At 38.6% G+C, this 24,384-nt stretch overlaps 1 protein-coding gene across 4 annotated transcripts in view; it reads right to left on the bottom strand.

Moving 5' to 3' along the window:
- The window catches only part of Col24a1 (collagen type XXIV alpha 1 chain), a 259,667-nt gene that overhangs the window by 192,077 nt on the left and 43,206 nt on the right, over positions 1-24,384 (bottom strand). For all 4 annotated transcript variants that reach the window (XM_036190194.1, XM_036190198.1, XM_036190196.1 and 1 more), the window contains 5 exons: positions 20,243-20,287; positions 15,400-15,453; positions 14,060-14,104; positions 13,067-13,120; positions 11,876-11,920 (listed from right to left, as the gene is read on the bottom strand). In XM_036190194.1, coding sequence (XP_036046087.1) covers positions 11,876-11,920; positions 13,067-13,120; positions 14,060-14,104; positions 15,400-15,453; positions 20,243-20,287 — 243 coding nt within the window. The remainder of the gene's footprint in view (positions 1-11,875; positions 11,921-13,066; positions 13,121-14,059; positions 14,105-15,399; positions 15,454-20,242; positions 20,288-24,384) is intronic.

Below are 24,384 nucleotides of genomic sequence, written 5' to 3'. Positions count from 1 at the left end.
AAAGAATGGATTTTATTTCTTATTCTATATACATTTTCATCAATATATCATCAATTAAAAACTGCTACTGAACAGGGATGTCTTTTCTTGTTTGTGTGACCACTACACACTTCTTTGACTGTGACTAATATGTGTGACTTGCTTCATCGAACAATTAGCATATAGCAACAGTGATGGATTTGACTGCATAATCATACTACAAAATCTATGTAAAATTCTTACTACCATGGAAATAGATATAGCCCTGACTAGCTTGATGATTTTAGCTCTGGTGGACAATCTCACATGGCAAGGAGTTGTGGCTGGCCTCTAGAGGCTGATAGGCTATGGGACCCCCAAATTAGTAAGAACTCAGAACCCTCAATTCTTCAGCTTCAGAGAGTAACTTCTCAGAACCATAATGAGCTTAGATATAGATTGTCTGCCAGTCAGACCTCCAGGTGTCGCAGCTCTGATGGCACCCTGAATGCCACCTGATGGTGTGAGCTTAAGATCCTGTTAGGAAGAGCCTGCATCCACACCATGGAACTCAGTCCTCCATTTGTTATGCAGCAACAGAAATAAGAAACTAATAAAGCCACCAGTTCCATCTTTAAGTAGAGGATTGTAAAGCCTCGCTCGTGCATCTTGTGAGAGGTTAAGTCCATTCATTCACTCTTGCTAGAGTCGTAAGCCTGTCTCAGGGTTGAAGATTTTCTGCTGCTGTTTTAGTGTAAGTTCAAGTCAATGAGCACGAAAATGAAACAGGTTAAATTTTTCTATTTACCTTTATCAGTTTTGCCTTAATCTTATGAAATATTTGTATCCTTAAAACTATCATTCTAGCATTTCATGTTAATATCGTTTCCAGTGGAGAGAGGGTAAATGATAAAATTTTGAAGAAAATTTGCATGTAATATCTATGTAAATCTAGATTTAAAATATCGGGTTTTTTGATGCTAAATATTTTTGAATTTGTAAGTATACCTATTGCTGCTATCACATTAATTTTATAACTCCTGGGATCAAAAATAAGAGTACAGATGGGAAGCAGCAAACAGAAGCTTTGAATTGTTAAGAACCACAATTTCAACGTGTAAAAGTCCACTGCACTCAGTTATACAATTAGTTTAACATTCCTCTTCCATATTGTTTCTACTGTGTGACCAAATCCTCATTATAATTTTAAGCCATTACTGTGTCTAAAATTAATGTCATCTTCAGGCATTGCAGGCTTTCACAGAAGACATGCTCAGAATGTCTCTGAGGCCCACACGGTATTATATTGTAACAGCCAGCCTCAGGGATGGACCTCAGTGTTCTTTGATATGTGATAGTCGTGCTCTTGTATAGATCCTTTCCATGTTAAATTATGACTGGTGTTTATTATTACGCACAGAAAATTAAAGTGGCAGTGAGTGATTACAAAGATGTCCTGAAAAAGATGCTGTAACCTCTCTACTTTGGACTCATTGTCTCCCATCTCAGAAGAACTCCCATTCTTAAGACCCTCACAGAGCCTTGTGGAAGTCAGATCTCTATTACCAGCTAGCATCTCCTAGACAGCCAGTAAGCAAACCACCTTACAGGTAGATCCTGTCAGCCTAGTCAAGCCTTCAGATGACTATGACACCTACCCAATCTTAACCTTAGGCTCATGAATTAGATGACTCCAACAAGCCATTTTCAAGTTCCTGACTAAGGAAACTATAACAACATATATTTGTTGTTTAAGATTACCTACTTAGGGTTATTTCTCATATAGCACTGAATAACTAATACACTGTAACAACAGTGGTGTCTACACTTGTAGGGCATGCTACGGTAGGGCTAGGCACTGAATCCTAAATGGCATACCACCCATGTGCTTTTCCAGCACATTCCTTGTGTTTGTTTGTGATCTGCAGAACCTCCTAAAGCTCAAAGATAAGTTTCCCTCTTCCCCATGTCTAACAATGATACTGTCACCAACCACGGAAGTTTTCAAACATGAAATGTCACTTCCTCTTGAATATAAAGGTGGTGTTCATATTTTAGATTACTTATAGATACTTGCTGTGTGTTTAGATATGTGTAAACAATGAAAAACTTCTTGGTGATTATTTTCCTAGTTCTACAAGGAATCATAAAAATAATATGTATAGAATAAGAAAAATAATCATCAAATGGTTATAATGACTACACATTACAGGATTAAAAAAGAAAAGCAATATATATACTTCTGCATAATATACTTCTTTCTATCTAGCATAAGGTTTAAATATATATCAGCTTAAAATAGAAATAAATAAAAATTATCACTAATTAATGATAATAAAATATAGTAATGATAAATTTTATAGATAAAAATATACTAAGCTGGCACACCAGTATATAGAGAGGCATATCTTTCTCAAACAAAGTAGTTGAAAGAGATCAGAATAATTTCTCTAGAATTAGAAAGATGAATTACATTGTAGACTTTACTTCTGTGTATCCTACACATGCACACCAATTTTTGGCATTTAAAAGTCCTTAATGGAGGAAAGAGATCACTGCAGATCAAGGCTGGAGCGCAGCTGGCTCTGTGATACCCACTTTCCACATCCTCTTTTTCCACACAGCTAGGACAATTTGAGCCATGAGTCAAAGGTGAAGCCTAGCACCTCAGTTGAGCTGATGGATGACTTCAATAGGACTTTGAATCATTCCAGGCAGGCTCTGCTAGTCCATACCTCCATTTTCGGAGTCATTTCTCCCTTGTTCTTAAAGAATGGTCATCACCTCTTGCTCCTGATCTGAGAACTGGCATTGTCCTTCCCCTCATCTCAAAAAATATGTGTGACACAGCATCTGCCACTCTTGCTGTTTTTTTTTTTTTCTCAAAGAAAACAGCCTGAAACACTAGACCTGCCCACCATATGTCACTTATGCCTCTTATTTTGATGACCTACAAGCATCTCTGCATTTTCCATCTGTTATCAGCCCTGAACATAATCACCTGGCTGACTCTCCACCTGCTGGCGTCATGTCCCTGTGAAATCATGCCCTGTATGGATTTACTCCAAATGAGCAGTGGGTGTCCCTTTCCTAGCCCTGGGAGTGAAGCAAATTCAAAGCCCTGCAGTCTGAAATCTTCTATACACTCGTCATTTGGCACTTAGCCAAATATGGTTGCAGGAGATGGCTCCATAAAGTAGAAACCAGAAAATAGCTATCATTTTTTTTTTTCCTGAATGAGGAAGAAATCATTGGAAAATTAATGGAAATCTACCAAAAATACCTCAGCATTTCCTTTATGACCCAACAAACTGCAAATTTTTCTTGAAGCAAAGAAAATACTGTCTGTGACTTCTCCAGAGAGTGCATGCATTGAGATGATAGTGTGCTCTATGTGTTTAAGATTGCCATGGGCTAAATATAGACACTAATAACAGATGCTCCACAGACCACTTACACTCCAAAACTCCTAACACTGGGGTTAGAAGCCAAAACATAGCTTACTTTAAATAGACTCCACTAACAGAAAGCTATATGAGAAGGAGATGGGGGTGGAGGGGTGGGGAATTCTTTTCTATAGTTAGAAAAATAAACATCCCTTAAGGGTATCAATTTTCCCAGGAATAAAACCTAGTTCAGTCATGCTCTCAAACTTTAAAGGTAACATGATCTGATTACTTGTAACCTAGTCCTTTCAAGTCCAAGAAATCTCAAAGAATTTTGATGTCTGTGTGTGTACACACATGCGCGCGTAAGTGTGTGCATGCAAGTACAGGTGTATGCCTTCATAGCACACATGTGGAGGTCAGAGGTCAACCTCAGTGCTCAGGTGCCCTCTATCTTTTGTTTGAGACAGTGTCTCTCTTTGGCGTGGACGTGCATCACACAGATCAGGCTAGTAGGCTCCCACACTTCCAGAGGTCTGGGTCTCAACCCACCTCACCATCACTGAAATTGCAGATGCATACTACTATACTGGATTTTCCATGGACTCTGTGGACTGAACCAGGTCTTCAGACTTACAAGGAAAGCCCTTACTGTTGAGAGCCATCTCCCCAGCCTAAAACACTGTTTTTTTCTTCTTTTTGTTTTGTTTTTTGATGGTTATTGTCTGGGTGTTATCAAGAGTCAATGCTATCTCTTGTTTCGTTTGCCTTCAGTCATGGAAAGTCAGCTGTGGTATACATTTTGTAGATGTTGAAACCACACAACTTAGTACAATAAGCACACTGTTGGTATATTGAGCCGGTAGCCCTGTAAATTCTTCTAAAAGCAACATTAGAATTAACATCTGACAAAACGAACTTTGGGAACTGCACTGAAAAATATGTGTTTTTAGGTATAATGTATGAAATCTACAGTTCTCAAATATATGCCAATCCTGTTTCCCTTCACTATTTTTCCTTTTTTATTAAGAAATTTTTATTCATTCCACATGCCAACCACAGATCCCTGCCTCAACCCTCCCCCTGCTCCCCCCAGCCTTCCTCCTCAGCCCACCCTCCATTCCCTCTCTGAAAAGATATGGCCTCCCATGGGGAGTCAGCAAAGCCCTGCACAAAGCTGAGGCAGGTCCATTCTCCTCCCCTGCATTAAGGCTGTGTAAGGTGTCCCCCCATAAGCAATGCACCAGGGATAGATCCTATTTCTACTGTCAGAGGTCCCTCAAATGGACCAAGCTACACAACTGTCTCACCCATGCAGAGGGCCCAGTCCTGTCCCATGCAGGCTCCACACCTATCAGTACAAAGTTCATAAGTTACCACTAGCTTGGTTCAGTTGTATCTGTTTCCCCATCGTGGTCTTGATGCCCCTTGCTCATAGAGTCCCTCTTCCCTCTCTTTGACCGGACTTCTGAAGCTTGGCTGGTTCCTGGCCATGATTTTCTGCATCTGTTTCCATCAGTTACTGGGTGAAGGCTCTAAGATGACAGTTAGGGTATTCACTAATTGATTATCAAGGTAGGCTAGTTCATGCACCTTCTCTGCTATAGCTAGTAGTCTAAGGTGGGGTTCCAGCTTGACCATCCTGTTCCCTTATGTTCTCATCCCCCATCCCCTCCCCTCCATTGCTCCCCTCACCCCCTGTCTACTCATGGAGATCTTATCCATTTCTCCTTCCCAGGGTGATCCATGCATCCCTCTTGGGGTTCTCCTTGTTAGCTAGCCTCTCTGGAGTTGTGGGTTGTAGTCTGGTTCTTTGCCTTTCAACTAGTGTCTACTTATGAGTGAGTGCATACCATGTTTGTTCTTCTGAGTCTGGGTTACCTCACTCAGGATGATATTTTCTAGTTCCATCCATTTGCCTGAAAATTTCATGATGTCATTTTTTTTTTTTTTAACTGCTGAGTAGTATCCATTGTGTATATGTGCCACATTTTCCTTTATCCATTCTTTGGCTAAAGCACATCTAGGTTGTTCCCAAGTTCTGGCTATTACAAATAATGCTGCTATGAACATAGTTGAGCATGTATTTTTGTGGTATGATTGAACATTCCTTGGGTATATGTCCAAGAGTTGTATTGCTGGGTCCTGAGGTTGATTGACTCCCAATTTTCTGAGAAACTGCCATACTGTTTTCCAAAGTGCTGTACAACTTTTCACTCCCACCAACTGTAGAGGAGTGTTTTCCTTGCTCCACATCCTCTCCAACAAAAGCTGTCATCAGTGTTTTTGATCATAGTCATTCTGACAGGTGTAAGATGATATCTCAGTGTTGATTTGATTTGCATTTCCCTGATGATAAGGATGTTGAGCACTTCCTTAAATGCCTTTCAGCCATTTGAGATTCTTCTGTTGAGAATTCTCTGTTTAGCTCTGTAGTTCATTTTTTAATTGGATTGCTGCGCATTTTGATGTTTAGTTTTTTGAGTTCTTTATATATTTTAGAGATTAGCCCTCTGTCAGATGTGGCATTGGTTAAGGTCTTTTCCCATTCAGTAGGCTGTCATTTTATCTTATTGACCATGTCCTTTGCCTTACAAAAGCTTCTCAGTTTCAAGAGGTCCCATTTATTAATTGTTGCTCTCAGTGTCTGTGCTACTGGTGTTATATTTAGGAAGTGGTCTCGTGTGCTAATGTGTTCAAGACTACTTCCAACTTTTTCTTCTATCAAGTTCAATGTAACTGGATTGATGTTGAGGTCTTTGATTCACTTGGACTTGAGTTTTGTTCATGGAGATAGATATGGATCTATTTGCAATCTTCTATATGTTAACATCCAGTTATGCCAGCACAATTTGTTGAAGATGCTTTCTTTTTTCCATTGTACAGTTTTGGCTTCTTTGTAAAAAATCAGGTGTTCCTAGGTGTGTGGATTAATGTCAGAATCTTCAATTTGATCCATTGGTCCACATGTCAGTTTTTATGCCAATACCAAGCTGTTTTTATTACTATAGCTGTATAGTAATAAATATAGCTTTATAGTAGAGATTGAGGTCTGTGATGCCTTCAGAGATTGCTTTATTGTATAGAATTGTTTTAGCTATCCTGGGTTTTTTGTTTTTTCATATGAAGTTGAGTATTGTTCTTTTCAGGGTTGTGAAGAATTGTGTTGGGATTTTGATGGGGATTGCATTGAATCTGTAGATTGCTTTTGGTTAAGATTGCCACTTTTACTATGTTAATCCTACCTATCCATGAGCATCGGAGATCTTTCTATTTTCTGATATCTTCTTCAATTTCTTTCTCCAGAAACTTAAAGTTCTTGTCATATAGGTTTTTCACTTGCTTAGTTAGTACTACCCCAAGGTATTTTATATTATTTGTAGCTATTGTAAAGGGTGATGTTTCTTTGATTTCCTTCTCAGCCCATTTATCGTATGTATATAGGAGGGCTACTGATTTTTTTTTCTAGTTAAGCTTGTATCTTGCCACATTACTGAAGGTGCTTATCAGCTGTAGGAGTTCCCTGGTAGAGTTTTTGGGGGTCACTTATATACATTATCATATCATCTGCAAATAGGGAAAATTTTACTTCTTCCTTTCCAATTTTTATCCCCTTGATATATTTTTGTTGTCTTATTGCTCTAGCTAGAACTTCTAGTACTATATTGAATAGATATGGGGAGAGTGGACAGCCTTGTCTTGCTCCAGATTTTAGTAGAATTGCTTTGAGTTTCTCTCCATTTAATTTGATGTTGGCTGTCAGCTTGCTGTAAATTGCCTTTATTATGTTTAGGTATGTTCCTTGTATTCCTGATCTCTCCAAGATCTTTACCATGAAGGGGTATTGGATTTTGTCAAAGGCTTCTTCAGCAATGAATGAAATGATCATGTGGGTTTTTTTTTCCTTTCAGTTTGTTTATATGGTGTATTACATGGACAGATTTTAGTATGTTGAAACATCCTTGCATCTCTGGGATGAAACCTGCTTGGTCATGGTGGATAAGTTTTTTGATGTGTTCTTGGATTTGGTTTGCAAGTATTTTATTGAGTATTTTTGCATCAATGTTATGAGGGAGATTGGTCTCTAATTCTCTTTCTTTGTTGCATCTTCGTGAGGTTTGGATATCAGGGTAACTGTAGCCTCATAAAAAGAGTTTGGCAAAAAAATCTGGTAGAATTCTGTGCTGAAACCATCTGATCCTGGGGTTTTTTTGGTTGGAAGACCTTTAATGACAGTTTCTATTTCCTTGGTAGTTATAGGTCTATTTAAATTGTTTATCTGGTCTTGATTTAATTTTGGTATGTGGTACCTATCCAGAAAATTGTCCATTTCTTTTAGACTTTTCCAATTTGTGGAGTAAAGGTTTATAAAGTATGAACTGATGCTTCCCTGGATTTTCTCATTGTCTGTTGTCATGTCTTCCTTTTCATTTCTGATTTTGTTAATTTGGATGTGCTCTCTTTACCTTTTGGTTAGTTTGGTTAAGGGCTTGTCTATCTTGATGATTTTCTTAAAGAACCAACTCTTTTTTTCATTGTTTTGTTCTTTTGTAAGTTTGTTACTTTTCAAATCAATGGATGCTTTGAGCCTTTAAAGAATAAGATTTATTGTATGTCTGTTCCAAGATGCCTTACATATATAAAGAGAGTGAAGTATGTGTCACAGAACAGCACTGTGGAGTTTTTAAAAGTCTGACTCAAAAATATTGCCTGCTATCTTGTTTGATTTTCCCCCCATCTGAGATCTCTGGAGAATGAACATTCATTGAATCCAGACCACAGAGTGCAAACACATGCACAGGACACATCTACTGAGCCTGTCCATCTTTAAATGTCAGTTTTATTAATAATGCTTTGAGTCCCAGGGGCTATCTTCTAGCACTCAAGTTTTTATCTTATTATGACACGTAAACAGTAGAGAAAAAGATAAAGACTATTGTAGCTGAATGTCTGAGAGCCTGGGTTAACACAAGGTGTTATGCAAGGTCTTTAATTAAGGACACTGCTCAGTATGAGCCTTAACCTCCATCCTGACAGCAGGAACAGCTCATAAAAGGAAGGAGAGCAAAGTTCAAGCACCAACAACCCAAGACCAAGGAGTATATTTACTAAAATAACCATTTTAATACTACTTGACCCTGAAGTACAGCAAATTCCTAACAAAAACAAAGAACATACTTCAAAGTAATAATGTTGGTTTAAAAAAATCTGAAGAAATATCGTGTTACAAATATCAATTAACTATATAAACACTGCCTGCAGACACTATTTCACTGAGGGGGATGGCTGGTCTAGGAAGTAAGATTTGAACAGAAGTAACTTTTAGCAGAAATGGTAAATTAAAAACAAACAATATGAAGCTAAATGATATTCACCTCAGTTGTAATTATTTCTTGAATAATCAGAACAACACATTTTTTTAAAAATGTGTCCATTTCAGTAGCACTTGTATATCTAAGATGTCTAGAAATGATTCATCTCACTGTCAGCCTATGATCTCATCAAACAATAACAACAAAGAGGCAGACATCACTAAGTTGGCTCCCTACAGCTAATTTCATGGTTTGGGTTTACTCAGGGAAGTAAGTGATCATTTGCCAACTGTGTCAACATGTGATTTGTAACAATATCCTCCTAAAAGTAAGCTCAGAAACAATGTTACTTCCATAGCTCCCAGGAGAGATGGCATTAGAACACCGAAGTCCACTGCACCTTGGTCAACTGAACTTTATGCTGTCACTTACCCTAACTGCTCATATTGTCTCTACATATTGCCAGGCCACTTTGTGGTAAGAATAAGAAAGAATACATATAACAAGCATGATATGTTACAGTATCAAACAATTTATTTCTATAAATAATAGTTAGGAAAAACTGGATTTATGTGTTTTTCAAATATATCTCAGGATCTAAATCTTGCACAAATGCATGTATTTTGAATCAATAAACCTTTGCCAGTTTTACAAAGTGAAGAATAGAAGAATAAAAGTTCCCAGAAAGCATTGCATTTTATTTCTCTATACTTTCTTGAACTCTGTTTTTAAGACTATTTATTTATTTATTTTTATTAGATGACTATGGAACTTTTATATGCATGTATATCTATGCATGGCATGCATACTGTGCCCTCGAAGGCCAGAAGAGGGTGTTGAATTCCTCAGTGTGGGAATTATAGATAGTTGTGAACTGCCATGTGGATGCTGGGAATCAAAAGCAGGTCCTCTGGAAGAGCAGCCAGTGTTTCTAACTGCTGGCCATCTCTCCAGCCCCCTGAACTATCATTTTGAATTAAACAGAACCCATTATCTAATTTTATAATTCCCTAAGGAGTAAACAACCAAAAGCTGCTATAAATCTCTCTGGATAATTTGTGTCATTATGGAATAGGAACTTAGAACCTTCCTCTATGTGGCTGATGCCAAGGTTGAGTTAATATCCATATAAGACCAAATATATTAATCAAACTACTGATTGCCCAAGTCATATATGATAGGACTTAGAAAATGCTTCATCTGTTCACCAGTCTCAACCATTGTCTGCTGGTTTACCTCAAGGTTCTGAATGCTTAAAGTAATTATTAAAGAATCATGTACCATTTTAAGCATGGGAAAATATATTATTATAAATGACTTTCTTGGTTATTTTATTAGCAACAAACTGATAGGAACGATCTAGAAAAATTAAGAGCCACAGACTAGAGTGGGAAAGATTAAAAATGATGAGACTGATCTGTCAATTCGAACAGCATCAGATCTTCATATGTTGGGTAGAAATTTGACATATGATAGAGAATGGGTTCTGTTGGGGTGTGTGGATGGGGGCTAAAATGCAAAGAACACAACATCATATTCATGTAAAATGGAATATAATTAAATAACGCAGCACACAAAGTATTTAAAATGCTGCTTATATTCTTTAAGTGACAATGGCAGTGATGGTGTTTGCTCCTTCTCTAGCTGAGATGAGGTCAGCTCTGAAGTTCATTATAGATTCGGGGAAACAAAATTTGAGGTTTATTTTGCATCTCTTGACAGCTTGATGGATTTTCTTTTTCAATAAACTCAAGTCTTCAAAGTGAAAAATTCAAACAGCTTTATCACATTTTGGCCACCTATCACACACACAAAAATTCATGCTTCTTTTAGGTAGCTTGAGTAGAGAATGGAAAGCAGGGATTGCTAGACCTACAGCAAGTGCACCTGTACTCAGTGTTAACTTTCCTGCTGGTTTTTCTTTCTTCCTTTAACATCCTGGTTGTGGTGCCCCCACACTCAGCCTGTCCACTGTTTTTAAGTATGATTCAATATCTCAGACCTCCCATTTCTCAACCTCAAGGACACTAGAATCTATCCCAAACTATTTTCAAGGAGTATTACAAAGCTCAGAAGACTGAATGCTTTGAATAATTAAATATTACAGAGAGGTGATATCACAGATAACTTTGACTTTTTATTAATATGTGATTTAAAAAATTATCCAAAAGAATAATATTGAATTTAAAAGGAGAGTTTGAGAAGGCCATGGGAAAATGGTAAATGAAAAAATTACTGGGATCTTTGACTATTCTTTATATTGCAAAATTCACAGAGTGTAGTTACTTTATAATATATGTACTTGTAATAGATTTAGATCCTTAGAAAAAATATATTCACAAGACACATAGATCCATTTTTTTCTGGCATTAAGATAGTATTCATAAATATAAAAAGTTTGACTCACACTATTATAAAAGACCCTTTCCCCCTTCACAGCCACAGTAAAGCACAGACTGTTACCCTCAAAGCCATCTTAGAGTCGCCAGGAAAAGACTGTAAATGGAGGAAAGGTATCTAAATGGCTCTGTTAGCTTAGCCAGGGTAGTTGTCTGGACTAGCTTCTTTATTAAGAATTGAGTCTCAGACAATATCAACATATTCTCCTGTCTATGAAATTATTGTAATATCTAATAAAATTCATGTTCCTTGCTTAAAAAAAAAAACCCTGAAAACATAAGAAATGTAAGAAGAAAGTCTCTCAGGGGTAACCAACCAGCGGACTGTGGGCTACATGTCACCAATGTAGCCCAATACAAAATTGCAAGCTTCCTTAAAACATTAAGATTTTTTAGCAATGTTTTTGTTACTTCTGTGGTTGTCCAGGGAGGATTGGACAGATGCAACACAGTGTCCTGATGTCAAATGGTTGGACACCTCTGTGTGGAACTTAAGATGTCTAAGTATCAAGGGCACGTCAAAGCTGTGTTCTGGTCATGTTTTAAATTGTTCCTGTATGTCCTGGCATTGTACCTGCCTACTATGGAGACAACAATATAGTCTGCTGTTATACCAAAAGGCTTAGCAGTATTCAATTGAGAGTTATTTTTATACCTGCATTTCCTTTACCATCTCAAGTACTATTTAGTACAACATTAAAGAGGCACAAACCAGCAGGTGACAGCACACACACCATGCTGGAGAAACTCATGGAGGGAGAAACGAACAAGATTAGATCCCACTAGTCTACTGGAAAGCAAGAAGGAGGAACCAAGTTACCTGTCTTCCCTTCAGACCCTTCTTCCCACGGATCCCAGGAGTGCCCTAGAATACAGAAAAGTCAAAAGTAAATGTCTGCTGAATGAATGCATTAAATAACACAGCTCTTTTTCTTGAATATCAATTAGTGAAATATAAATGAGTGCAGTGTTCAGAAAAGCTTCAACATATTCATTTAACTTCAACATATTCATTTAACAATACATTCAATTCTTTCTCCAAAAAAGATTTCTGATATCATTCAAGCTTTCAAATGGAGTCCTTCCCTTCCTTGGTAATAATAGTTATTTGTGAGGAGTAGTCCTGCCACCAATAATGGCAAGCCAGACAAACAGGAACATCTTATTTTCCACAGCTAAAACAGGATGTGTGTCCTCCTCTGTCTCCCCTTCTTTCTCTGTTTGGAGATAAACAAAGTTAATCAAATCCTTGCATTGCCAGCTTCCAATTTTATGTGAAACTAATTTCAGGAAAGCAACAGAGAGGACGATCCTCTCACTACTCCAGATCATCTTCTATGATGACGTCACCAGCCTTTCTTTAGGTTTCTGGTCATGTAAGCAGCAGCAGAGTCAAGCACACAAGCTGTGTGCCCAGAACACTGGTGGCCATATTCTATCTAAGCACTCTTAATTCCTGGGTGTGGTCAAGGACAAGTTACTTTCTCTGTATATTCCTCACTCTCTCCATCAGTGATGAGAATAACAACAGTACTCCGTGTGCATTACAGGAGTTAATTTATATGAAGTATTTGTGTGTGTGTGTGTGTGTGTGTGTGTGTGTGTGTGTGTGTGTGTGTAGCTATTTGGTAAATCATCTACTACTCCCATAATTATTCTTAAATTTTCCTCATTTCAATCCACTTTGAGTTTGAGTGTCTATTAGTTGATATCTAAAGCACCCTACAGAGAGGAAGAAATTAGTCAGACATGGTTACATAGAAGCCTATTTTTATATTTTAACACATACTTTAAAAATTGAATTTAAAATCTCTAACCATATATATTCATATCATGTTCCTTTCAAAAATTCAGAAGAATTTATAAAAGCCCAATATTCCTAGCAGGTGATTTCTCTTAGACTGGGCTTACTCACTCATTCAGCAGACAGCCCCGCTTTTGTGAGTTTGTGATCCCCACTGGATCACAAAGAGAACACATTAGGAGAAGTATTTGAAGGAAATAACCTCACCCTTTCTCCTTCAGGTCCCAACTGTCCTGCCTCTCCAGGAGAGCCAATGAAACCCTTGAAGACAGAAAAATAATCTTTACATTGTTTCATTTCACTGTTTGTTTGATCCATAAAATTCTAGGCAGAAGTATTTAAAATTTTATGTATCTCAATGCTGTAAAGATGTAAAAATATGACAACTTCTCCTTGTGTTACTGCTTTTTTTCATTGATATGGAAGAATAGAGAGTATAACTCAAGGTAGCAACTGAAAATCAACACCGCCAAAGCCTTCACTGATGCTCTGGGGTAGGAAAATACATCGACTATGTATATGCTCATTAAAGTGCAAGGCAGACTGCAGTAGCACAGTGAGGCATGCACTTCAATGAGGGGAGGGGAGAGATCTACAGCACACAAATCCTGCTAAGCAGAGGCTGGAGATGTGCACACCAAAAACAGCAATTGTAGCAATGGGGTTGTAATTTGTAGCACACTCCATTATCGGGGATTTTTCCTTTTTCCTTTGCTGATTAAGAATGGCTCTCATTTTTTTTTTTAATGGTTTAGAAGTGCAAAGGGATGCCCTGATGTGAAGCTGACTCCATTTGTCACAGACATTTCCTTACTCCGGACAGCAATGATGACTCATGCATCATCAAATTATCTCCATACATCTCTTCACTTCTTCACTGCAACATGTATTCAAAGGCTTCAGTGTGTTCATATGTAAATGATGCTACTCTGTGTGCACAGCACGTCCTAACATAGCCAAAACCAAGTGAAGAACTGGAAGCACACAATAGTGATGTAAACACTGCATGAGACCGATGGTTTTCTGTGCACCGAAGGGAAAATGGCAAATGCATTCCTTTCAAACTAAATCTACAAAACCACTAAAAAATGTGGGAAGGGTAAGTACTTTATCTTTTCATTCTACCTTCCCGCATGTATACTTAACAAACTGATAACAAAACAAACAAACAAACAACAGCAACAACAAATGCTTACTTACTCTGACACCTTTAGGACCTGGGTTACCTTCTGGTCCAGCTAAACCCTGGTGTAAACAAAGGCTGTTGTCAGGATGATGCAGCATGTCAGAGGAGTTAACAAATCATAGGTAAAACTACAAAACTACTATAAAATTCAAAATTTGTTTTTACCTAAAGAAGATTACAAATGTTTAAAGAATTTTGTAATTTCAGGACCCCAAAGGCATTATGGATAATGAATATAAAACTACATTTTAGTCACCTAAATAAAGTACATTAGCAGGTGTTATCAGGAACAACAAACCTTTTTTCTCTAAATTATTTTTCACTGGGAAATTATCTGTGTTCTGTGAAGACACCTCAATCTTACTTTAAAATCCATTCTGATATGTTTTTAAGAGATGAATACATTTTAAACTTCAAATCACTGTTCATGTATGCATTCATATTTTGTTTTTCTGATAACATTCACCCTTACTAGATGGTTCCAGTACAGCATAAGTAGCTTTGGATAGTTTTAAGTGCTTAAAATGCAATTTTGTTAACAACAGATTAATTCTTATATTGTTATTTGCCTTTTTCTTTTTTTTGGGGGGGGGGGTTCGAGACAGGGTTTCTCTATGTAGCTTTGCGCCTTTCCTGGAACTCACTTGGTAGACCAGGCTGGCCTTGAACTCACAGAGATCCGCCTGCCTCTGCCTCTGCCTCCCGAGTGCTGGGATTAAAGGCGTGAGCCACCACCGCCCGGCAATTTGCCCTTTTCTTAAGGATAAGGCTATAAATCTAGATTTCAAAAGTTAATTAATTATTTTTGGAAACAATAATGTCATGAAAAGTCTAAGAAGGAGAACTCATTCTATTATTAGTTTAGATGAAATTTGGAAAGAAGTTACAGGGAAATACATACAAAATGATTGAAACAGATTTTCAAAACTATACAAAGGACTGAATTCAGGTCAGATGAAAGTATTTCATAGTGGCATGTGAAGCCCCACTATTTACCCCTCAAGTTTTATAACTATGTTATGGAAAATAACACTTGTTGTGGAGATACTTTTACACTTATTTCATCAAGTTAACATGGGACTCTTCTCAGATCTTATTTGACTCTTAGGCATCATAACTTTAAAAGTTCCATTGTAAAATGTATCCAATGTACTTAAAAGTCAGGCTTCCACACCCAACAAACCAGTCTACAGTACAATATCTGAAGAATTTTTACAACGTTGTTTAATCTAGGAGTTCACCATGAAGGAGAGCTAACATATCTCTCATTGTAACAAGGACTCTCAGAGCCAGAATATGCAATGCCTATGTAACAAGGGACACGGAAGGAGAAGTGTAAAGGTAGCCACTGCACCTGCCTGCCAGGGTAGCCAGGTGAGCCAACATTACCAGCGAGTCCTGGAATTCCCTGAAATGAAAAATAAGTCAATAAGACATAGGAGACCCAAAGAGACTCATTCGGTATTTAAAATACTCAAATTTAGAAAAAAAAGCTTTCCATGAAATGACTGAGCATAGCATGGTGTGTCTCATACTGAAATTGTTACCTGAAGGAAATTAGGCTAAAAATTTTTAATGAAAATGAATAAAACTGTTAAATGAAGTCCGTAAGTGAGATACTGATCACTGATAATACATGTCAGAGGAAAAAAAATCTAATGCTATCTATCTAAATAAGAAAATTATTTCCGAGGAAAAGCAAGCACACATCTTAGTAGTCTTTTCAACTTCCTCATCCTCCAGCATCCCTTCAAGTCTGACCACCAGCCCTAGGGGACCACAAGGACCGGGAACTTCAAAGCCAACCTCTGATTTCTTTCTAAGGTGGACATGACTTTATAGAAAATTTGGTTGAGTAAATTGATATTGATTGACGAAACCTTTATAATGTCATGGGTCTACCTCAGATTCACAGAGTAAATTTGGAGGATGCTTGGACTGAATATTCATTTTCTCCTTCAAGTTCACATGTTGAAATCCTAAGCCTAGTAGCTTAATGGGGGAGGATCTTTGGGAGGTAGCTATGTCAAATGGCTGGAGTTCTCATGCATGGGACTGAAGTTCTTACGTGAAGATATCAAGAGTATGTAGCCCTATTTGTACCACACCAGGACATAAGGCAGCTTGCCCTGAACACAGCCTTCCTTAGAGTTTGTTCAGACTGGCCTACTGGTCTGAAATCTCAGCCTCTACGACTGAGAAAAATAAAGCTCTGTTGTTTATAAACCACCCTGTCAATGGAATTTTGTCATAGCAGTCCATGCTGATTTAGACACATAGTAAATTCACCTGGAATTGATAGACTTTGTATTCTTGGCTTGAGACAAATTTTGCTTAAAGAAAACTGATAGAGATTCAAAAGTCATCAGGAAGGAAATCTGTTGTAGACAAACTGAAAAATTAGTAAAAGCTTATTTTTTTGCATTATCTTTCACTGATGTCTTGAAGATTTTATTTATTTATTTATTTAGTTTGTTTATGTGTATGTGTGTTTTGCCTGAATGTATGTCTAGCACCACATGCATGCAATGCTCATGGAGGTGGGAAGAGGGCAACTGATATCCTGGAACTGGAGTCACAGTTGGTTGTCAGACACCATGTGGGTGCTAGAACTAAAGCCTGGTCCTCTGGAAAAGCATCCATTTCTCTTAATGGCTGAGCCACCTCTCTAGACACTCATTGATATTTTATTCATTAATTCTTAGGTTTATTCAGAGTTTATGCATCTTAAACAGCTCTTAAATGAAGGAAATGCCAAAGGAATGTGTGCTGTACTGACTTTATTTAACATCACAGGATAACAATAGAATAGTGGTAGGCTTTCTAGATTCTTAGTGACATAGAAATCATTTCCATCTTACTGACCATAAAGAGGTAACAGGCTGCACCTTTGCCCCCCACCTTCTGTTGCACACAGAAGCATCAATTCCAGTGTAAACACTGGAATCCTAGAATTCCTCCAAGTTTTGAGAATCAAGGGAAAGAATGGACCCAGCAAAAAGTGAACTGAGGATACAATTTAAAGGTTTTCTCTCGGTGTTTTGAGAACGTTCCTCTCAGTTTTGTTCTCTTGTTTCTCTTCATGGCTCCTTTGACCAACAGTGATTCCTTGCTAAGACTGTTCTGTGTAGCAAGTATTTTACACATGATTTACAACTCTTACATTGATAGTACCTTTTTCCCATTTTATATCTGAAGAAATGAAGTTATGTAGAAGTAATGGCAGTAAATACATTAATGAATTATGAATAAACACTAGCCTTCTGGGGCTTACACAATAGAAGACTCTTATCTACATGACAGTAATGTCTAAAACTGTATATATAAAATATTAACCTACTAATATGTACTACATAGGATATTTTATCCCCATCATGCTTACTGAGCATGCTCCAGGCACTAAGTGCTGATATATATCATCTTGTTCAACCTGTTCAAATATCCTATAAAATAGATATTATTGTTCCTGGATTATAGATGTGAGAAAAGGAGATGAAATGCTCAAGCTACCTTTGGCATGTCACATGGCTAGTACATGGGACAGCAGGATTTAAATGAGTCTAATTCTAGAAACTGTCATTCAAGGTGGTTTCTCTAGTGTGAGTATGATTTGCAGGTAACACTCTAGGAAAAGCCTCCTAATTGTGAGCTTTGCTTCAGTGTATTTACAACTGTCTTCCTTAATGTCTCATCTGATTCCAAAACGCACAGACCCAAGTCGAGAGAGTATGTGTTTGGATATGAGGATGGGAAAGAGTGGGGCACATTTAAAAGGCAGTTTTTATTATAGTTCATTGTCTCTCTGACTAATGCCAACCACCATCCCTTTCTCATTCCATTCCTAGCTAGATTAGGCTAACTGAACTCAGTTGTTTTTAAAGAAAATCTGCAATGGGACATGATGGCAATCTGATTCTGGATGGGTTTCTAACACATCCCAGCTGCACAGAGGAAACAGGAGAATTCCATTCATGTCTCCATCCTGCTATAACAGACTAACATCAACAAAGCCAGCAAGTGAGTATCCCTCACAGTCTTTATAAAGCTCTAGCCTACCATGGGCCAGCCACACTCTAAAAGTCACACAACAAGCACAGAAACACAAGGCGCCATGGCTGAGTTCACTCTGTATTTAAAAATGGGTTTTCAAAAGAGTCTTCTAATTGAGCAATTAGCATCAGGAAATAGGGAAGCCTGCCCCAGTCTCACTTCTCATTCAAAGAGCATCAAAGTATCTGTGTCTAGTTGGGCAACTTCATTCACAATTCCAGCGATGTCACTACAGGTCTTTTCTACTTACTCTTGGTTTTCTCACTAGCAAACGGAATAATACCTGGGTCATGTGATTATTGTGTGGAGAAAATAAACAGTATATAGGAATATCTTTTAAAGTGGAGGCAACAGCAATAACCCAATGCTACTGAACACTCCAATAATTAGCACATGTAAAATATTAAGTAATTCTACAGTTGGTTGTAGTCTGTCATAGTACAGTTTGGCAAAAAGCACAGGCTCAGCCAGCTCTTACGACTAGAATGCATGCAAATGAGATAATTGTGTTTTCAAATGTTTGCTGGCCAATTTGCTGACAAATTCCCCAGAAATGAATCTTAGAATCATAGCCACATTCTAAATGAAATGAATCAATTTTTGTTCTTTGCACATCCAGTGTTCCCACAGTTGAGTATTTTCAGTTGTTCTTCAGGTCATTACCAATTTTGACTCTTCTTTTTCTAGTCTTTATGAAGGGTATGTGTATGTACATATGTCTCTCTCTCTCTCTCTCTCTCTCTCTCTCTCTCTCTCTCTCTCTCTCTCTGTGTGTGTGTGTGTGTGTGTGTGTGTGTGTGTGTGTGTGTGTGTGTGAATGTGTACACACAGAGACAACCCTGGGTGCCATTCCTCAAGAGCCATCCTACCTTATTTTCTGTTACAGGATCTTTCATTCAGAGCCAAGGTTTGCCAAGTGGGCTATTCTCCCTAGTCAGTGATAGCCAAGGAGCCTTCTGTTCCTTTAATGTGCGTGTTGGAAATCAAACTCATGTTTTCATGCTTGCATGGCAAGTACTTTACAATTCGATCTTTTTGGACCATATTTTCCAGTCTTTAAAACTGAATTCAGATTCCCTAGTTAGTAATACTGTGACCCCTCACAGCAGTAGCATGTAGGTGAACAGAGCTAGATAACTGAAGAGTTAAGAGGACTAGTCAGTTCCATCCGTGCCAAGTTGTCACTGACTTGTGATGTACTGGGTCCTTCATTGGAACCTACGTATTTCTGCCAAAGCAGTAGTCAGGGAGTTTTCTCCCAAGGGGCCTGTTCCTACCGCCCTTCTCATACCCCCTGTAAGTGCTCACACGCCTTTCTCCACTTGTCTTCACTTCAGAAAGCCATGCCTGCACCTGCTGCTGACATGCACATCACTTTCCTGGCCATGGGTGGTAATTAGTAATCTTGAAAAATTGTGCCTCAGGGACTGGAAATGGCATGCTGTCCTTCTTAATATGAATCAAAGAGAAATCTGGCTTTGTTTCTTCATTTATGTATTTCCCTCAGAGACTAATCATCACTTGTCTTCCTGGAGTCCTGTCAGGGCTTCCTGAGGCTTTGCTGAATCACTGATATGGCACCCATTACCTTAGTCAGGTTCTAATCCCTGATCCTCACTATCTGTGATTATATTTTATCTGTGATACAATGTCATCATTGTCTTGTGAGAGAGAAAAGCAGTAACATTATCAAAACCCTAACAGTTACAAAAGTATTTTGACTTTTAAACAATACATATGGATAACAATGTATGGTCCATTCCAGTTTGAATTGCTGATTAGGACCTAGTGAACAGATTAGACCCTAAAGCTGAATGAAAGGTCAGGTGTTTACAAACATGTATATTTTCTTGGAAAGGGTCTGAAGCAGTCACAAAATTCTCAAACAGACTTTTGAATCAGAGATTTAAGAATCACTATTCTGAACACAACAGGAAAAAAGAAACTGAATAACAGTGAAACATCGTTAGTTCACAGTTTTGCTAGTAACCCACAGATAGTCAACTAAAATGTTTTAACTTGGCTCTCAATAGAATGAAAATAACTGTGAGGAAAAATTGAAAAGGCAGGAGAGAAATGATCCCTCCAGAGGCCCCCCTTATGTCTGTCTTTGCCCACCTCCCCCAGGAAGCCAGGAAAGCACTTACTTGTTCCCCACGGAGTCCGGGGAGCCCTGGATGTCCTTTGAGACCCTATAGGAAATAAGCGAAGGTATGACATGGAAAGTCAGCGTACACAAGGTGAGCAACTAAGTAAACACAGGTTCTAAAACACAGGGCATTTTTGTCTCTTTGTTTCCTTGCTCTGTTTTTAACACTGGACATTGAACCCAGAGCCTCATACAAGCCAGGCAAACAGCTCTCTACCACTGAACCATATGCCCAGCCCCTGGTTAGCTTTTTAATAACTACTTTTAGTTCCTAAGCAATTCAATATTCTCTCAGTGTCTCACTAAATTTGAATAAGAATTTAATTTCTATCAAAAAATCTAATTTTTAAAATAACTTATAAAAGGCTCCAATCTAGCAAAGAATCTGCTAAACTTACTGAGGCGTTTACAAAGCCGTGTTTAGCTCAGTCATCCTGAGACAACATGCCTTCAGACATAGTCTGTTTATAATTACTGAAGAGTTGGACCACATCCAGTCCTGTCTCTAATCCAGTCACCACTGCAATTCATGAATGAGTGAGTGAACTGACTAAGGGAAGAGGCTGTTCATGGATTCATCCAAATGGCCCCATAGAGCCACCTGGGAAACCAGCCATCAAAGTCTGTTCCAGGTAAGGGAACCAATGAACAAAAATTAACCTCTCTCATTAGCACCCTGCCTTAGAAAACAGATAGTATAATTTTCCCACTAGAAAAATCTGCAACAGAATTAACGAAGTTCCAAGAAGCAATAGGAAGAAAGAGATACTGGCGCTTATTAATAAAGTTAGAATCAAATATCAGTGAATCAGTATCTCATTTCCAGAGACTTTGGTTCACATACAGGAACAAGAAAATTTCCCTTTTTTTGTCTTTCTTTTTGGTGGGGGCATACATGTGTGTGTACCTGTTCATGCATACGCATGCTTGCTTGTGTGTATATGTGTATGTGTGTGAGGAGACCATAGGTTGATGTCTGGATCTTTCTCAAGCTCTCTCCATCTTGCTTTTGGAGACAGGGTCTTTCTCTGAACCAGGAGTTTACTGATTTGGCCAGGCTTATGGCTGGTGAGTTCTAGGAACCTTCCTGTGTTTGCTTCAGCAGGGCTGGAGGTCCAGAAGTGCAGCCTCACACCCAGCTTTCATACATGGTTCTGGGATCTAAACTTAGGTCCTCATACTTGAGCAGCAAGTATGTTATTGACCAAGTCACATACCCCACTTCAGTTTCCTTTTCTTAAGTACTTAAAGAAATGGGCTGAAAAAATAGGCTTAGGAGTTCAAGGCCAGGTTCACAACCAAAGGAACCTCATAGAAATTTAAGCAAAATATAACTCCATTGTGAAACAAATAGCTGATAAACATCAACATGTCCCATCTATACATTGCAAGCAAGGCAGATTTTTTTTTTAAAGTGGCTCACAGTAACCTAATGAATGCATCAGGATGGATCACTGTAGGTTAATAAGAGAATGCAAATTTAGATCAGTGTATTAGAGACTGGAATAGGGATTTGGTTCCAAAATGACCCTACTTGAAAAGGAAATTATTTAGGAAGCTTCAGGAATGTTAAACTTAAAAGCATAACAGAAACACTAAAGTGCAGACATGTCTGGGAAATGACTATGGTTTGGATACAGAATGAACCGGCCATAGATTTGTAAACAGCTATGGTTTGGATACAGGATGGCCCTGCCATAAATCATGTGAGGTTGGGTTCCCAGCGTAACAGTGCTGATGGTGGTGCCTTTGGAAGTGACCAAGTCCATAAGAAGATGCCTTTCATTTGGGAGGGAATCGTCTCTCCCATGGGACTAGATCAGTTGTCCCAGCAGTGGCCTTCCTGAGGGCTGTGCTACACCTTCTGTTTTACTTGTCCCATAAGTGTTCTTTGTCCTGTTTTCCATCATGAGTGGCAGCCATGTGGCCTCCATCAGAGGCCAAGCAGATACCTGCATCATGCTCTTGCACTCTGGTCTCCAGAAACATGAAAGCCAAGATAAATCTCTTTTCTCTATAAGTTGTCCAGTATCACATACTGTCACAGCAATGTAAGCACAGGCCAGCAGGAACCCAAGAGCAGACTGAGAAACAACAAGAGTCTAGAGATTTCTCTTTGTGATAACTGAATAGAAAGGTAGCGGGAAGAGGCAAAGATTTGCCCTCTAAGAGCAACTTCTTTTGTGATTGGACTATAAGAAAGAGGTTGGGGAAGAAGGCAGGAGACAGAAGAAGAGCAGAAAGGAAATGAAAGAACTTCCTTGAGCCATTTATACACTAAACTCACCACTTCCCAAATCTCAGTCAGCAGTTACTCCATCTTATAATGGAAGTATTACCTCCACCCTTTTTAGGCAGGGAAACAGAACCAAGTTAAACAACATAATCAACAGCATGGCCAATCACATAGGTTGTATAGACAGATCAAGAACTGTTCTCTCTAGTTCCTTAATTTGTCTCTGTCTCATACTCAGATGCATTCTTATGTCACAGTGTCCACCTGATAAACAAAAAGAACAAAACCTTCCAAGTCCTGATGTTCCCAGTAACATGCTTATTACACCTGACATCTACTATGTGCTGTGTTTTCACTTGGTTTTATTTTAAGATTTTACATTTTAGCTGAAGATCAATCTAATTACAAAATATGAGGCATTGTGCTCAGTTGTCCAAATGTTTATCAGGATTCCACAAGGTCAAGTTGATCCTTCCTATAGTGGAGGAGGTAAGAACTCAGACATGGTGATTGTTCTGTGAGATGAGGCAGAACTCCCAGGGAGAGCCTGGGAGACAGGAATTGAAAAACAAGGAGCCAGGACAGGAGGCACAGAAGCCAGAAGGGCTGTCCTGTCACCATCTTTCCAAGTAAGTGTATGCTCATTCACTTATTCTCACTCCTGTGAGCTTGAGTCTGTAGCTCCATGCTTCCTTCTTTTCTTTGGCATTTCCTTCCTCCCTCACCCACAGTGAACAGCACAAAGCACTGGTCTAACTTCTCTGGACTACTTCCCCAGAAGCATTTTCTAACAGTGAAAGGTATGATAATGATGGTAGCTTCTGCATGTATGCCGGCTCACCCCACTTTCAGGGACTCTTCAGTCAGAGAGCCTGAGAAAACAGCAGTGCCACCCAGCATGGCTTGTTCTTCATGAATTCATTCCCATCCGGCCTCAGCCATTGGAGTTGGCATTTGTCCCAAGTGTAGACAATACCAAGCCTGGCCATTAGCCCATGAGATAGATGACTTAGAATGAGGAATTTTGTCTAAATAAAGATTAGCTGCTTCAATTATATTCTCTTTTCTATTAATATAAAACAAGAATACTGAACTATTCAGGTACTCACTAGTATGGACTGTGAGATGCCACACGAACATGAAAACACAGGAAAAATTAAAAGTGAATGGATATGATGTTGAGAAAGGAAGTTTTCAGAGGAGAAGAAAGGGGGAGAAAAGGGAAGAGGGAGAGAGAGGAGAGGAGAAGAGAGAGAGAGAGAGAGAGAGAGAGAGAGAGAGAGAGAGAGAGCAGGAATGTACATTAAACACCCACAAATGTGCCTCTAAGCTATGCAGAGCTGCTTGCCATCAGACAGTCTCTACAAGGTCATCATATTAAGGACCTATTTTTAGACTCTGTGTGGCCCCTAGTCCCTAATGCTGCAGAGGGATTGAGACTTTGGCCTCCTTGTGAAGGCCTATGGCACTGCCCTTCACAATCAAAAGCATCTAAGTGAAACAAGATGTTTTCTGTGTCTGTTTCCAGTGTTACTGACATGAACAGAGTAAGCACAGTGGTTCTGGCAGTGACTAGTCATATCACGAGCACCAGCGTCATCCTATGTAAAATGATAGCATTGAATTGGGTAATTGCTAAATTGCAGTTGCTAGAATTCCATGAGCACAAGAATCCATCAGAAATGACTGTTACTTTCATAAAAACTTAGCTGATATACAGATGAAAAGCAGATCTGAGACTCACTGTAGGCTTGAAGACAGAGGATGAATTCAAGACCAATGTACCTAAAAGGAAACCCAACCTCAGGTTCCCAAGGTTGGTTCCTAACTCGATCAATAGCAAAGACAGTCTGAAGATGAAAGATCTCCAAGTTGGATGCTTAATCCTCAGCTGGTGGTACTAT

This window comes from Onychomys torridus, chromosome 6, assembly GCF_903995425.1.
Source record: "Onychomys torridus chromosome 6, mOncTor1.1, whole genome shotgun sequence".
Taxonomy (NCBI): domain Eukaryota; kingdom Metazoa; phylum Chordata; class Mammalia; order Rodentia; family Cricetidae; genus Onychomys; species Onychomys torridus.
The sequence above is the reverse complement of the archived record's forward strand: the minus strand, read 5'-3'. Positions and strand labels throughout refer to the sequence as shown.